This window comes from Protopterus annectens, chromosome 4.part0, assembly GCF_019279795.1.
Source record: "Protopterus annectens isolate FY-2018-M chromosome 4.part0, PAN1.0, whole genome shotgun sequence".
Classification (NCBI taxonomy): Eukaryota; Metazoa; Chordata; order Ceratodontiformes; family Protopteridae; genus Protopterus; species Protopterus annectens.
The window spans coordinates 289,762,072-289,779,647 of record NC_056733.1 but is presented as its reverse complement, the minus strand read 5'-3'; the positions used below and the strand labels follow the sequence as shown (position 1 = coordinate 289,779,647).

General features: G+C 42.2%; 1 protein-coding gene across 1 annotated transcript in view; it reads right to left on the bottom strand.

The window, feature by feature from the left end:
- Positions 1-17,576, bottom strand: part of SLC8B1 (solute carrier family 8 member B1) — a 1,008,250-nt gene that overhangs the window by 157,626 nt on the left and 833,048 nt on the right. Inside the window, exon 13 of the mRNA XM_044068272.1 lies at positions 6,908-7,061. Within this exon, the coding sequence (XP_043924207.1) occupies positions 6,908-7,061 (154 nt within the window). The remainder of the gene's footprint in view (positions 1-6,907; positions 7,062-17,576) is intronic.

Sequence of the window (17,576 nt, the reverse complement as noted above, 5' to 3'; positions counted from 1 at the left end):
CACTCAGAGCATTTTTCTAATGAAAAAAAAACTTATATTTTTGTAGATGTAAGAAACTTAGCAAGTTTCATGGCTTTAATAATTTTGTCTTATTTTTCAAGTGTATTTTCTTACAAAAGGAAAAAAGTCTATAGCTTAGGCCAGGGACATTATCATCTTAACTCTACATGTAATATAATCACCACACCTTTTCAACCCACCCCAGCAGTCCAGGATGATAGCATTATACGAACTTAAAACTGCTTCTGTTCAGCCTTTCTTCTCTTGTTATACTGTAAAGCCTGTATTTCTTACAGCTAAAAATTTACTGTTTTTTTACTATCTTTAACACATACAACAGTCCCTAAAAAGACTCATCCCACAATTAAAGTACCCCTAACTGCATAATATCAAGAAATGCTTTACAGCAGAACATGCAGTTTATATCATGGAATGTTTTATACAAATAAGAAAAAGAAGTTATGTACTTACCATAACTTTCCATCTGAGTAGTTAGACTTCAATCTTCTGCACGTATGGGTATTCGGATCTGATTCGGATCCGAGCCGGCAAAACATTTCAAGCATCAGCTCCGAGCTCCAAGCTCCTCCCCTACCTATATTACATCACTTCCTCCTATCTAGCCCCAGATCGAGTTTGCTGTCACTAAATGGCAACATAACCACAATCCTAAACAGGATAAACCTGAAGAGTGATGGGGATGGAGGGAGGGAAGGTGCAGAAGAATGAAGTCTAACTACTCAGATGAAACGTTATGGTAAGTACATAACTTCTTTATCTGAAGTAGTTAACTTCATTCTTTCTGCACATATGGGACAGAGTCCCCAGCTACTAGTATTCCTGGGAGGCCCTTATGGAAGAATATTTCTGAACACCGCAGAGCCAAAGGATGCTCTCCCTCTAGAAATAAGATCTAATTTATAATGAGAGATGAATGTGTGCGAATTGGCCCAAGTCGCTGCCGCACAGATATCGTCTAACAGAACACTTGACCAGAAAGCTGCAGAAGTGGCCATTGCCCTAGTGGAATGAGCCTTCAATACACCAGGAGGAGATAAACCTCTGTCCTTATACACTTGTGCAATACAATGAGTGATCCACCTTATTAAGGACACTTTCAAAACTGCTTTGCCCAAAAATGGTTTTGAAAAAGAGACAAACAATTGATCCGACGTCCGGAAGGGTTTAGTCCTATGGAGGTAAAAACGAAGCTGTCTATGGACATCCAATAAATGAAGCTCATGTTCACCTCTATTTTGGAAATTTGGGAAGAAGATTGGCAAATTTATAGACTGATTAATATTGGCTGCTGAGGACACCTTGGGAAGAAAAGAAGGGTTCGTACGCAGCGAAACCTTATCCTTGTGGAAATCCAAATAGGGGGGCAAGGAGGATAAGGCCTGCAACTCTGAAACTCTTTTAGCTGAAGTGATGGCAACCAAGAATGCTGTCTTCCATGACAAAAACTTCATCGGAACTGAACCGGCTGGCTCGAAAGGGGGAGAGGTCAAAGCTTGAAGGACTAAAGTCAGATCCCAGGGGGGCACTGTTTCGTTAACTGGTGGTCGCAATAAAAAAGTGCCCTTCAGGAAAGCTTTACACAATTTGGCAGAAGCCAGAGCAACCTTATTTTCACCTACATGAAAATTAGAGATGGCAGCCAGTTGAACCTTGATGGTGGAAACATTTGCGCTTGATGGAAAAAGATCAGCCAAAAAATCCAGTATGACCGGAACGGGGGCTGTAAACTAGTTCTGATTGCATTGAGAGGCCCAAATGCAAAAACGGCTCCACTTGCTATAGTAGAGTTTCCTAGTGGAGGCTTTAAGAGAAGCTACCAGAATGTTCTTAACAGGGGACGAAAGTCCGGGAGTCCTGATGATCATGGGAACTGCAGCAGCCACGCAGTCAGCTTGAGATTGTCCAGGTTGGGCAGGGGCATGCCCGGCGGGTGAGAAATTAGATCCGGACATGGATCTAGAGTCCATGGAGGAGCCAACAGGTGAGACCATAGGAAGGGAAACCACACGTGGCTAGGCCAGAAGGGAGCTATGAGAATGACTTTGCACTGCAGCCGGCAAGCTCTCTGAAGGCACTTCGGAATAAGAGGTAACGGGGGATAAGCATACAGTAGCCCGGGAGACCAAGCATGGACTAGAGCGTCCCTCAGGACATCCCCCGGAGGGAGGATCAGAGCGAAGAAGTTGCTGCACTTCGTGTTGGAAGGAGATGCGAAGAGATCGCAGCAAGGTTGACCCCAAACAAGGAAGATTTTCTCTGCCACTGATTGTTTCAGAGACCACTCGTAAGGCAGAAGGATTGTCCGCTAGAATGTTGGAGCGTCCCGGGATATGCGCTGCTATGAGAAACCGGCTTGTGATATGGCCCACTCCCAAACCCTCATGGTCTCGCGACAAAGGGGGTAGGATCGGGTCCCTCCCTGTTTGTTTATATACCAGACTACAGACATGTTGTCTGATTGAATGGCTACCATCCCCGGAGGTAGGACAGGGTGGAAGGCTCTCAACGCTAAAAGCACTGCCCTCATCTCCAGGACATTGATGTGTAGCTTGGTCTCTGGAAGGGACCACGTCCCTTAGACTGTTCTTCCCAGGAAGTGCCCCCCACCTGAGCTGGGAGGCATCTGTGGTCACTGTGGCTTGAGCCGGAGGGGCTAGAAAGCTGCGCCCCGCAAAAACGTCCGCTGATTGAAGCCACCACTGGAGTGATGTTCTGCATGTCCGGTTGATTCGGATGTGGAAACTCATTGGGAGGTCTAGCCAGGACCATTGAACTGCTACATTCCACTGAAGGACTCTCATGTGAAGACGTGCAAGAGGGAGGATAGAGACTGAGGCTGCCATGGAACCCAGGGCCCTGAGAACATCGGCTGCTGTGACTACAGAGTGAGCCAAGATCGCTGATACATGGAGTCTGACATTTTCTATCCTTTCCGGGGTGAGAAAAATCTTTGACTGAATCGAATCCAACAATGCCCCGATGAAGTCTATGATCTGAACCGGAGTCAGATGGGACTTGTTGAGATTGATCGTGATGCCTAACTTGTGAGTCAGACCGAGGAAGTCGTGTAGGGCCTGACACAAGAGACGTTTCGTGGATGCAGCGAAGAGCCAGTCCTCTAGGTAGGGGAATACCTGAATGCCCTGAAGTCTCAGGTGAGCCGCTATGACCGCCATAACCTTGGTGAACACCCTGGGGGCTGTGGTGAGACCGAAGGGTAGGGCTCTGAACTGAAAGTGACTGGCCCCTAGCCGGAAGCGTAGAAAGCTCCTGGAGCTCCTGTGGACCTTGATGTGATAGTAAGCATCCTGGAGGTCTAACGAGCACATCCAGTCGCATTCTCTCAAAAACGGTAGAATGGACTGTAGAGTGACCATCCGGAATTTTTGTTTCTCTACCGACAGGTTGAGGATAAACAGGTCCAGAATGGGCCTGGGGTTCCCTGTCTTCTTTGGCACTAAAAAGAACCTGGAGTAGATGCCTGATCCGGATTGATCTGGGGGGCCGGCTCAATTGCTCGTTTTTGTAGCAGCTTCGAAACTTCTAATGCTGCAGCCTCCCTGTGAGCGGGTGGAACATCTGGAAGGCGTGCTAGAGTTATGGGACATGAAATGAAGGGGATAGAATATCCTCTGGATATGATGTTTAACACCCAGCGGTCTGCAGTAATGGACTTCCATGCCGCTGGATGTAAGGAAAATCTTCCTCCGACTGCCTCCAGAGTAGAGCAGCCGGGCAACCCCTCAGGGTTGTTGTGCGGATCTGTCGGAAAAAGGTTCCCTAGACCCGAAGTTTCTGGGACGGCGTCGGTCCTGTCCCCCTCTGCCTATGGGGGATGAATATTCCTAAGTGTCACGAAATGACTGTGATTTCTGGAACCACATCTTCTTTTGCCCCTTCTGGTTCCTGGAATAGGACCTCTGGGGGTTAGAGAAGCGGATCCCGACAGCTGACAAAGTCTTTCCGTCCTTCTCTAGTGTGTCACGTACAGTCTTCCAAAAGAGAGATGATCCATCGAAAGGGGCGGTGATGAAAGACGCCTTAAAGGGGTCTGCAAATTGACACAGCCTGATCCAGGCGTGTCACCTCAAGGCAACGCCTGTACCAGCAGATCTAGTGCCTCCCTCCGTAGCATGAGAGAGGAGACGCATAGAGATATTAGTTACTGATTTCAGTGTAGTCATCTTCGCAGTAAAGGACTGCTTGTCCTGCTGTGACAGACTCCCTGGGCGACTCAGTTCCGATATAAGGTCTTGCTGCAGTCAGATGACATGTGCCAAGTAATTCAGCACACGGACAGAAAATGTCGCTGATGAGTACATGCGCTTCCCAAAACGATCCATCGACCTGGACTCCTTGTCTGGTGGATGAACAGAGGAACTCTCCTGTGCCAGTTCCTTCTTTGTGGTTGCTGCAACCACCAAAGCGTCTACCGGGGCTCCCTTGGACCATGCCTCCCTGTCTGATGGCAGAGAAAGAATTTTGTCTGGTCTTTTGGTTATAGGCTCTACGGTGTCACGATCCTTCCATGACCTAGTGGTGATGAGGTCCACCAAAGGGTCAGCTGGAGGGGAGACCCAGGAAGTAGATGGGCCCACGCCAAAGGCCTCCAGGAATACGGACTCATCCGCAGAGGGTTTGGGGGATGACCAACCTCCTGTTTGGTGGAGGATCTCAATAATGTCTCCGAACTAGTCCGTATCAGTGGTAATGGACTCAGGGGAGTCCAAGTGCCTCCTCTTACACTTGCGCTTACGAGGCTCCTCTCCAGTGAGACTCTCTGAAGAGGATTCGTAAGCCTCCAGGGGTTCCCTGAGGGGAACAACCTGGGGTTGCTTTGGCACGGGCAGTCCCTGAGACAGGGTAATGGGAGCAGAATCCAAAATCAGAGTGGTCTGGGTAGGATCCGAGTAGGTGAGCTGTGGCCTCAACCCCTGGGAGAGAACCCTTTCCACTGCCCCGAATGCCGATGGAGAGAACACCTCTGTAGCTCATAAGGATGAGGCTTTCCCCGGATCCAAAGCAGGGATCGGAGCCGATGGCAGAGTAGTCTGGGCACAGAGGATGGGATCCGAAACAGCAAGATCTCGACCCTCAGGTCCAACTCCCCGACCATGGCTCCGAGAGTCTACTGGATCCGAGACTGGATCCGAGGAACTCAAGGTGATGGCCGTCGTTGAGGAAACAAGAACCATCGGCGCCAACCCAACAGCTCCAAAAGGTCTCAGACCAGAGAACCCCGAAAAGTTGGGTCGGATCGGTGAAGGAGAAATAGGGTGGAACATAGTTGTAGAAGTACCCTCTCCAATGGGAGATGGCTCTGGTAAGACCCCCATCTGAATCTGGTTTTGGATGAACCTCCTCATCAGCCTGTTCATATCAAGGTCGGAGACACTCCGAGTCGCCCTGGAGGAAGTGACCGACTCGGGTCTGGGCCGGATCTGAGGGGAGTGCCTCGTCTCCAATGGCTCCATCGGCTCTGGCGAGAAACGGGGAGAGTGGAGCCGAGGAAAACGGGACCTGGGTGCCTTTCAAGAGGGGCTGGAGAAAGACTCCCTGTCTGGTGATCTTTTTCTGGGCCTGTCCCCCTCTCTTTGTGGCGCTTCTCCTTCGCTCTTCTGTCCCTAACTCTCTGGGACAAATCCGATGTAGCAGGCCTGGCGAGAGGTTGAGTCCCTGCCAGTGCAGTGTCGCTGGCTGGGGAGGAAACCGAGGCAGACTCGAGGGCAGAAGCTGGTAGCAGACCCTTAGCCACAAGCTTAGCCCAACGATCCTTCAGTGCCCTAGGGTTAAAGCCAGAACAAATGTCACAGGAAGCAGACAGATGGGCGACCCCTAAACAGAGAACACACAGAGTGTGGCCATCGGCTGGTGAGAGATCTTATGAACACACTCTGTGCATTTCTTAAAAAGAACCTTAGGCTGTTCAGGCATAGTGGAGAACAGTAAAAGCCCTAACGGCCCCCCCCCCACACACACACACACACACACACACACTTAACAAGGGATTGGGCCTAGGCGGGAAACCAGACTACAAAACAGTACTACACAAACACTTTTTTTTTTTAAACTAACACGACGACCAAACGCGAAGAAGGGAGGAAAAAGGGAAAAATATTCACACTCAACTACACTAATAAGACGAAAAAACCTTAGCACCTTGCTTAGAGCTCAGAGACCACAATGCTGACTCATAGAACGGCAAATGAGATCTGGGGCTAGATAGGAGGATGTGATGTAATATAGGTAGGGGAGGAGCTTGGAGCTGATGCTTGAAAAGTTTTGCCGGCTCTGATCCAAATATCCATATGTGCAGAAAGAATGAAGTTAACTACTTCAGATTATTGTTTTACTTCCAGTTACTTCTTTTTCCCTTTAGAGTCATTCTAAACATTAATGACAATGTGTGGTATATGCTTTTCAGTCCACCCACAAGTCCAGTCTTTTCTCAGCCACTTTGCCCTGCAAGGCCATATTTCATAAATGTAACGGATGCTTTATAATCTCCCATTTATTAATTAACTTCAGTGCTGGTAGTCTTCTTCCTGATCATCTCCCAGCATCAGGCTCTGGTTCAAGTCTTTTTTTTTTTTACTCACTACACACAGACTACCAAGACTTGGTGTACCACCTGAAGCCAGGTGAACTACTCTAAACCAATAAGCATAACTACATCCCCTTCATAATGTGAGCAAAAATCTGAGTGAAGTGATTTTAAAGAAACTTCAGCAGCAAACAGTAAAAGCAGAGACTCATTCTGGAAAAGACTTATGAAAAAGAAAATTACATTTTTATCCTATTTGTTTGGATTAAGAAACTGTACCATCTGGAATACAAAATTCCCTTTTACATGTAATTGTGGTTAAAGAAAAGATCAATATTTTACCTCCAATACTGTTACCCCAAGCAAGAAGTGTCAGACCCAGGATTGTGTCACTTAACTTAAAAATTATGCCAAAGGTTCGTAAAAGGCTGACTACTTCTGTGGCTGCAGCATTAATCCACATTGCACTGATAAGGAACCCAATGAAAGCGAAGATCTATGGGGAAAAAAAGAAAGAAAAAGAATAAATATGTCAAAGCACCAGTATTAACACAGTACTAAACAAATGAAGAATCACATACTGCTTCACTGTCTTACTAGGTATGTTCATCTTCATGCACTAATGCTACTAAGTTGGTATTAAAGTTTCCAGTGTGTGTGTATGAGACAGAATTCTCAAAGAAAAGCACCAGCGGACAACTTCCCCCACCTAGGGAAGTATGGAATACATTATCCCTACAAGTAACTCAAATTTGGTGATAAACTTGCCAGCTCATACACTGAACAGCTATATTTGGTTTCAACAACTTCCACTTACATACCATAGGATAACAACAGCCTTTATCAAAAAACAGGACATCTAGAGTATCCTGAAAGATGTACCTGAAGCTCCCCTAGTTTTCATTGGTATACAATTAGGAGAAAGCGGGCAGTTTTCAGTAAATACCATGAATGCAATACATAAAGATGCCCACATTTAAAGAAACGTAGAATGCAAAATTTAGCCATTTACAACTTAAAATGTGAAGAATCATTTGCTGATACGCCAAAGAACATGCATATTTCACCCTGAACAGCTTAAAATCATAAGAGGAAAAGTGGGATACAGGAACTCACGGTTGGATCAGAAACCAACAAAATCAGTGCTAAACTACAGTCAACAGACTGCCTGAAGTGGTAACCCAGATGGAAGACAAATCTCAACACTTGGGTAAAATACACCAACAGCAATAACTACGATTTGTCACTACACAGGTGGAAATTCTGAGATGCAGAATGTGCAGAGTAAAATAGTATGCAGAATGACAAAAGTTTTCCTGTGTTGTTGACACATTTTGCCATTGTAGTTTGCTGATTTTAATTGCTAAATGTGGAGTTTCTAGAGGTGCTGTCCCTTGAAAAACATTTTATTTACCCTATTGCACCCTATTGGCATCAAACACTGGGACAAGGGAGCTATCACACATATTACCCTTTTCATCTAGAAGGGCAAGGACCCCTAAGGTCATCATCACATCATATAGTGAAAACTTTGTTTTATGCCCTACAAATTTATTTCCCTCCCCTGTGTACCTGTTGTCTATACAAGTGCACTCATGCTTTCATTCTAGGGACACTTCTAAGTAATGCATCTCCCCTTTAAAGAGCAAGAAAACCAGCCTTTAGCCAATTAAATTCCTGTCTCCACTCAGACTGGCCACCAAGACCTGGAATGTGAACTAATATGGGTTTGCCAATATCACAGACAGGAAATAAGTGCTCTTAAGATAAAAAATAAGAACATTTCATCATACTTACTCTGCATTTTAGGTCCTCTTTGCAGCTGGTAGTTGGATTCAGATTTTCTATATATATTTCAATGTCAACTTAACAGGCCAAAGTGATGTACAGGAGGGGCTAGTAAGAGATGGTTCAGGGCCAGTTCTTTATCTAACAAAAGGATCAAAGTATACAAGAAGAAACCTAGGAATCAACATCTCAGAAATAGAGAACAGCACCACAGTTCTGTGCATCCATCACTCACATATGCATGAAAGAAGAAGAAAATCAGAGAAAATACACCACAGGCAAAGAAATAGGAAGATGCTCTATTTATGTACTCCATAAACGTTACTTGTTCAGCTCAAATACTTGTAACTAAGGCATTTTTGAGTACAGGAACATATGGCTATTCCACTGTTCTACACCATCTCTTTGGCTCAAACAAATAAAGCATTGTCGATGATATGCCCATTTTGGGTTCGACTATTTCCTCAGATGCTAACAAGGACAGACAGAACAGAATGGTTTCTGTTGGCTTGTCAGTTTCAGCAGGGTCGCATTCAGACTTACTGGTGCAGTGACATCTACCAGAGGTAAGGGAATAAAGTTGCTCAAAATCATGCCAAACAGTATGTGCTTACTGCAGTCACAACAGGTGCATATGTCACATGGTTACGACACTGGATTTCCCAATACAGTAGCATACATGCTACACAAATTCAGGAGGCAAGACATAGTGCATACAACAGAGTTAGGTCTCCTATTACAGCCAGGTGATAGTGCCTCTACTGGTCAGACCTAAGCACTGACTGAGTTAAGGCTATAGTCTACTCAAATGTTAATGTCCACTGAAAAAGCCCCCTCCCAAATAAATAAATAAAAAATAAAACATAGGGTAATTGGAGATGCACTGGTCAGCATTTAGGAGGAATGAATGAGCCAGCAGACAGAGACTGGTGGCCGGCATATACAGACTTAAAGGAAATTCTCCCACTACTCACTTTCCTTCTACTTATAAATTGAAATTTTACAACCAGTATATATTACAACTTTCTTCATTCCACTGCATATCTCCTCGCAGGCTCTCCCTCTTAATTGTTTTCATTATAAATTTAGCAATTACAGTGCAATGAAAAAGTATTTGCCCCCTTCCTTATTTCTTAATTTTTTGCATGTTTGTCGCACTTAAATGTTTCAGATCATTAAACAAATTTAAATATTAGGCAAAGATAACCCAAGTAAACACAAAATGCAGTTTTTCAGTGATTTTATTTATTAAGGGAAAAAAAAACTATCCAAACCTACATGGCCCTATGTGAAAAAGTAATTGCCCCCTAAACCTAATAACTGGTTGTGTTACCCTTAGCAGCAACAACTGCAATCAAGCATTTGTGATAACTGGCACAGAGTCTTTCACAGCTATTGAGGAATTTTGGCCCATTCTTCTTTGCAGAATTGTTTTAATTCAGCTGTATTGGAGAGTTTCCAAGCATGAACCACCTTTTTAAGGTCTTGCCACAGCATCTCAATTGGATTCAAGTCCGGACTTTGACTAGGCCCACTCCAAAACCTTAATTTTGTTTTTTTTTTTTTAAGCCATTCAGAGATGGACTTGCTGGTGTGTTTTGGATTATCCTGCTGCAGAACTCAAGTGCACTTCAGCTTGAGGTCACAAACTGATGGCCGGACATTCTCCTTCAGGATTTTTTGGTAGACAGCAGATATCATGGTTCCATCAATCACAGCAAGTCGTCCAGGTCCAGAAGCAGCAAGGCAGCCCCACACCATCACACTACCATCAATACGTTTGACTGTTGGCATGAAGTTCATCACTTAAAAACTGCATTTTGTATTTACTTGGGTTATCTTTGTCTAATATTTACATTTGTTTGTTGACCTGAAACATTTAACTGTGACAAACATGCAAATAAATATGAAATCAGGAAGGGGGCAAATACTTTTTCATTGCAATGTAATTTCATGCTGCCTTCATCAGCAACCTTTTATCCTCCCCTTATTGCTCCCTCCTCTTATTTACTATCATTCTAACCCATTACTTGTACATGTACACTCTCCTCCACTCTCTGCCAAACTGCTACTCTCCCTTCCTTCCATGTACAATCACAATCATCCTGCACTCATCATGAAATAAGTCTCTCGGTAATCAGCTGTAATACCATCATCCTCTGACAGCACCCTCTCCAAATGAATACCATCTACTACCTCTTTTTCACCTAACCAACCTGTTACTACCTCCTATAAGTTCCACATTTATTTCTTAAAAAACAATAAATATATGTACACATATGGGAATTAGCTGTAGGCAGACAGTTATCCATTTGATGCAGCTTCCAGAGCAGCATTATGGCACTTGTGAGTGGAGCCAGTCACCATTCTAGTCTAAGGACATTAGTATGACACGTGTCTATAAAGGAAGAGCAGCCTATTCATCTTTCTGTGCTTTTTTATTTGGAGCAACAGATCAACAATCGTGTGCCCTGGGAAGAACGCCCACCTTCCTTTTGAAACCTACAGAATCTCTTCTGGTAAGTAAGAAAGGAGCCCTGATGGATAATGAAAGCTTAACCCCAGCAAGGGGTGTACTACTTCTCAAATCAGCCTCCTAAAGATGTGGCAGAGATCCCCACACAACCAGCGGGATGTGGAAAGATCAAGTCTCTACTGCAGAAGTAACCCTGTTATTTGAACCTTTATGATTATGGTGAGTACCATCACAGTAATCTATTTGCTTACACATGGAAAGAATACCAACTCAGATAGTTGCCCTTTCTAACAAAAAAAATGGTGACTACTGCATACTTTGGAGTGCAGTACAAAAATCTACCGGGCTTCTAATATCTGGATACTTGTAAAAATGCTCTACAAAAAGCGACATGTTGGATTACCTTACTAATCTTCACAAAGTGCTTATCAGACTTCTGGAAAGTGTACCACAAAGACATGCAATTTCCTACAGGCTAGCATTAGCATACTTAAAGCTATGTATATACACGCATACATATACATACATATATATATATATATATATATATATATATATATATATATATATATATATATATGACATACATCTTTTTTTTTCTAGTTACAGCAAATGCATTCTCTGAGATACTGTCCTGTACACACTATTTCAAAATTTAACTTTCTACTAAGCATATCATGAGCTTTTAAATCAAACAAAATAATTTTGTATGTATTCAAAAGACATTTTTAGAAACAATATTTCTGTGTTTAATATCAAGCTGAGCTTTTTAATTGATCATGTATTAGCTGGCTTTCTTCACTGCACTTCCAAATCTGAAGAATTTAACAGGGCCATTCTTTGAGAACGTTTGACATAAGCACTTACTTTGGAGGCAGTTACCAACAGACTATAACTACTTCAGCAAACAAGGTGAGCTACTTTCTGTTAACTCTTGACAATAAAAGAGTCTTTATTTCCTTGTAATACTGCTGGTTTTCATACTTCATGGCTGCTCTTCCTTGGAATTTAATACATGTATAATAGAAAATATCTACAATTCCTTCTGTACAGTTTTCCATATTCCAGTGGATAACACAGGATCCTCATTCAGCTGTCTGACCAGCTGCTGCTGCTTAGAGCTGAACATTTTCCTTTGCAATTTGTGTGTTCTTCCTCTTCCTCCAGCCTTCAAGTCTGGTGGTCTTATAGAGTTTCTATGTCTCTGTGTATTTCATTCTAGCCTTTCTTTTAATTTGCACTAATTTTCATGCATTACTAATATATCTGAAGCAAAAGCCATGGTGGTGGAGCAGTTAGCGCTGTCGCCTCACAGCAAGAAGCTCTCCTGTTCGATTCTCAGCTGGAGCACCTTCTGTGTGGAGTCTGCATGTCCTCCCCACGGCTGAGTGACATTAAAAGACATGCAGGTAGGTGTGTGCGTGAATGGGTGTGCCTTCTTTGAAGGTTGGGCGTCGGGTTGGCAACTCGGCACCGTAAAAATTCACTGCCAATCATTAGTGGACCGAAGTTCCGCTGTGGTGACCCCTAACCAGGAAAAGCCAAAAGACTTTTAAGACTAATGCATCTGAAGCGGATAATGGGCTGAACAGTGAAAATCGAATTAACATCTAAGCTGGCATGTTCCAAAACTGTTAAATGACAATTCTCATCACTATAGGTACTTCTATTTGTCATGACAATTTTCACTGTTTGAATAGTTCCCTTCTTTATTTCATTACACTGCACATAGTGTGGACAGAATTTTATGCCTGAACTGTGGACCACTGTTAGATATGACAACAGTATGCATTCCCTGTTTAGAAAATACAGATTTCAGCACAGAAAACTTGCCCTTGTCAGTTTGATTACTTTAGGAAATTTAGAATAATAAACTATTCATATAACAGATATGGCTTCCTTAAAGTGAAACAAATTTGTACTCTCTCAACTCCACAGACCATGATGCTCTTAACTGATGCACTACATGGTCATCTTGGAGGTCAACTATTTTCTTCTGGACAGTTTCACTAGTACGAATTAGAATAGAACACTGCATTACTTGCTCTGAGGTGGCATTTCCTGCCAATATATCATGCCTCTTGCTCTTTATTTGCACATTATTTTTCACAGGTGTGATTTCAGTATTCTATCAAGCCTTTGACTTCTTATTTTACTGGTAACTAACATTACGTCCTGGACTCAACCTAAGACAAACATGACCAATTTTCCTTTCCTACTGATGATTTTTCCTTATGCTAACCTCTTAATACAATTTCTTTCTGTATCTAAGTCATTGTGAGTACATTTTTGGATTTTTTTTAACTTTTCTAATTGGTAACTATAGCAGTACTCAAAGACTCTATAATTCTAACACTGTTTCATACTTCACTGGTAAATATATTCTGGTCTGGTCATCAAATATACTACATGTAGTTTCTTGCTTACATTCACTCAAGCCATACTTCTATAAATTAAGAAATTATTTTTCTAGTCTTGGAATTATGTTGTACAATGACTTTTCATCATGAGTATGCTTTCCAATGTTTTATAGTCTGTTTATAGCTCCTTTATCATCCTGACTGGGATACAGTTGCATTATAAATGATTTGTCCGTATTGTAGTATTATAAAAAATAGGCATCTCTTCACATAATCTCCATTCCTAAAACACATATTGATGGAATGGACATATTGGGTGGCAATGTTTGCATCATTCCTAGTGTCCACTATAATGTTTACTCATCTTCTGGCTTTTAAATCTACATGACTCTACCGATGGCTTTCTGCATTAGGCTCCAGTCCATTAGAACATGGCCCATGCTTTGTTCTTATTTTACATTATTATTTTAATTAACTTAAAGTGATTAGTCTTAATCTATTCAGCAACTATATCAGTATACTGCTAGACTCTTATGGTCACTGACCTCCAAACTAATAGATTATCTATAATGTTAACTACACCTTCCATGCTTTCAGTTACCTCTGGAATAGCTCACTAAAATACAGTTGATGCTGATGAAATGCAAAGTGGAGTCTAGAAATATGCATATTCCTAATGGTTTATTAAACATGCAAAACTTGGAGCTTTTCTCATCTAGTTTTATCTGTCAGAATCCACAGTTTGCATCTAACATAAAAACAAACTTAGCATTTAGTGTTACGGACACCACTTTAACTGTAAGAACTAGTGATACATACTTTTGGTACCTTTAATCAGATCTTGTCTTTCTTTACACAAGTAATTACACTACTCACCCATTTGTTAGCTCTAATTTTTTAATAACACCTAAGATTTCTGATCACTAAGTTCCAGTTTAGCTCTATTCCCGAGTATTACTGATACTTTCCTTGGTGCACATAATGATAGAGCATCAGGATTTACCTGTATGTGATAGTGTTCTTGCAGACTTCCTAAGCCTGAAATAAACCAGCATTGTCATAAAGAAGATCATTGCTGTGGCTCTACATAGTGTTTGAGATGACTCTACAACTGTGTTCCTGAATGAGTTTAGGTGCAAATTCTCTATATTGTTACACCATAAATTTGTTTTACCATTCCTAGATTTCACAAGGCAAATTATCCAAACTATTAAGAAAATTATCTTTTTAAGTGTTTAAGTGCTATGATTTAAAGGCGGATCCTGCAGATTTTTATATTCACACAATGTTGGCTTGGAACCCAGTACAAAAAACTGATACTTATTTTATTTATTAATTTTTGTTCAACAAATTGTAAATTCTTTAGAACACACTTCTTTCCTTTTACATAGTTTTGGAAAATGGTTCTCTATTAAATCTTCCATAAAACAGATAAAATGCATTTTTTTCCTGTCATGCTCATATTTTCACCTAGTAAACACAGCTTGAAATTCAAATGAAACATGCTTCTTATGGGCTTTATAGCTCCCCTTTTCCAATCTTCATTAGTATTATAATGCATTACTTCTCATCTTCACATTTTTGACTCGCATGCTATCTTGTATACTTCCACCTCCATGTTCAATGCATTTAAAATTGTACTTGTAATTTCATTCACTTTTCATATATCCATATATTCTATAAGTTCAATTCTACTACTATTAACCACATTCCTTATGTCTGACCATTTATTATAACATAAAAGAACATTAATAGCTGGCTTAGGAACTTACCATAACTGTAGATGTTTGAATATGCCAGTTGTTGCAATATTATGATTTCTTGCAATTTCTGCTACACAGCAGGACAAATGTTTGGTGGAGATTCCATAGCTTTGTACCACTCTCACCCTCCATCCAGGAAGATGTGTTTCTAGATGGGCATTAGCAGGTCAGTGCTACAAGCGGGACATTCACTTGCACCATCGTTAGTTCTTTCTTGCCCTGGTTCCCACTAGTGGTGAGGTATGAGAACAGAACAGAAAAAGTTCCCAGCATAAAGCGAATTGCTGATCAGGATCCTCCACCAGAAGTATCTAACAAAGCCACACCTCAAGGTACTATATCAATCTGGGAAAGAAGACAGCCTTATAAGGGTTAAAAAGGGGAAGGGGAAGGACTAGGAATGGGTGGATACCCACCTCAGCCCTAATGCAAGTAATTCTGGTGGTGGCAGGGAGTAGGAACAGCAACAGCAGAAGTAGAAATGAACCACAGAGATAACACAACTTAGAAGTAACCAACAAGCAGGGCAGGAAATGCCAACATGTACAGGAAGAAACCTACTGAGCAGAAGACAGCAATTATCTTTGTGCATAGGTCATGACGACCCCAACTGTGCAATGCAGGAACTTCTGTAAAGAAAAAGTACAGTTTTGTACCTACCAAAAATGTAGATGTTCGAGGATCCACATTGCTGCAGTCCTAACCATTGGGTAGTCCGCTGTCCAGTCGGCCCGAATACCAAAGTATATGGCTGACGTCAGTCAGGGCGCATTAGACTGACGTCAGTACGTCAGGGTACTAATGCGCATGACCGACGTCATATCCTCAGTCTTTTCTTGCCCCAGATGTCAGAAGACCCTGAAAAGATAAGGCCAAAAACCAAAAACTCCAAACATACCTGCACCAAAATATATATATATACAAAATATACAAAATTAGCAGAATATAACCTCACCTACACAACCACCCCTAAACACAGAGGGGAAGGAGGGAGGGTAAATTGGACTGCAGCAATGTGGATCCTCGAACATCTACATTTATGGTAGGTACAAAACTGTACTATGTTCTTCATTCCACATTGCTGCAGTCCTAACCATTGGGTAGAATCCCAAAGCAGAGGTAAGGAGGCTGGCAAATCATAAGGAAGCAGGAGCTGTCAACATGCCTTGCAAAATAGCTGTGGCAAAACCAGCCCTAGATTTAGAGTAGAGAGGAAGGTGGTAATGCTTAGAGAAAGTATGCACTGAACTCCAAGTAGCTGCCTCCAAAATATCCTTAGTTGCCACCCCTTAGAAATGCTGTTGAAGTGGCAGTAGCCCTAGTGGAATGAGGCCTAATCCCAGCTGGAATCTCCTTGCCATGATGGGAATAACAAAATGCAATGCAAAACCCAATCCACCTAGAAATAGTTTGTTTTGACACAGGCTTGCCCTGAGAACTCAAAGCAAAAGAAACAAACAACTGCTGAGACTGCCTAAAATCCTTAGTCCTGCTCAAATAATAACGCAATTGCCTGTGTACATCTAAAGTGTGCAAAATCTTTTCCCCTTTATTTTGGGGATCTGCATAAAACGTAGGCAAATGAATAGTTTGGTTTAAAGCCACGCTAGAAACCACTTTAGGCATAAAGGAAGGATTAGTACGTAATGATACCCTATCCTTATGAAAAATCAAAAAAGGCTCAACCGCCATAAGGGCCTGTAACTCAGAAACCCTTCTTGCAGAAGTAATGGCCAACAAAAAAGCAGTCTTCCATGACAAGTATTTCAGTTCAGCAGCAGCTGCAGGCTCAAAAGGTTGTAGAGTAAGTTTCTCCAACACAAAATTGAGATCCCAAGCAGGAGTAGGAGCTCTACGTGGGGGTCTTATATTCTTTGCCCCTCTAAGAAATTGCTTGAACAAAGGATGTGAAAACAATGGTGGGTCACAATCATAGTGAGCTGAAATTGCTGCAGCATGAATCTTAATGGAAGAGAAAGACAAACCTTTGTCCAATAACTCAGTAAGATATTGAAGAGCCACACTCAAATTAGGCTCAAATCTCCAAATTCTTTGCTGCAGTCCAAAATAAAAATCTCTTCCATTTTTCTGCGTACACTTTCCTTGTACTAGGTCTTCTGGCTTCCATAATCACATTTAAAACTTGTTGAGGAAGTTGAGACCTGCTGTCTTTCAAAACAGAATATGCCAGGCTGTTAGATGAAGAGAGTGAAGCTTGACATTGAGCAGACGACCGTCCTTCTGAGACAACAGATGTGGAATCAAGGGTAAAGGCCATGGAGGCTTCTTTACCAGACTCCTCAGTAATGGGTACCAGTGCTGCGAGGCCAATCTGGAGCTATTAAAATCATCCTTGGCTTGTCTTGTCTGACCTTTAGAAGCACCTTTGGAAGAAGAGGCAGAGGTGGAAACGCATACACATGAAGATTTTTCCAACTGAAAGAAAGAGCATCCACTTTCCAAGCTGTGTGATGAAACCTCTTTGTGCAAAACTTTGGCAGCTGGTGGTTTAGTGGAGAAGCGAACAGATCTATGTCCGGAGTTCCCCAGGACACTGTCAACTTTTGAAATACATGAAGATCCAGTTTCCACTCGTGGGGATCCATGATTTGTCTGCTTAACAC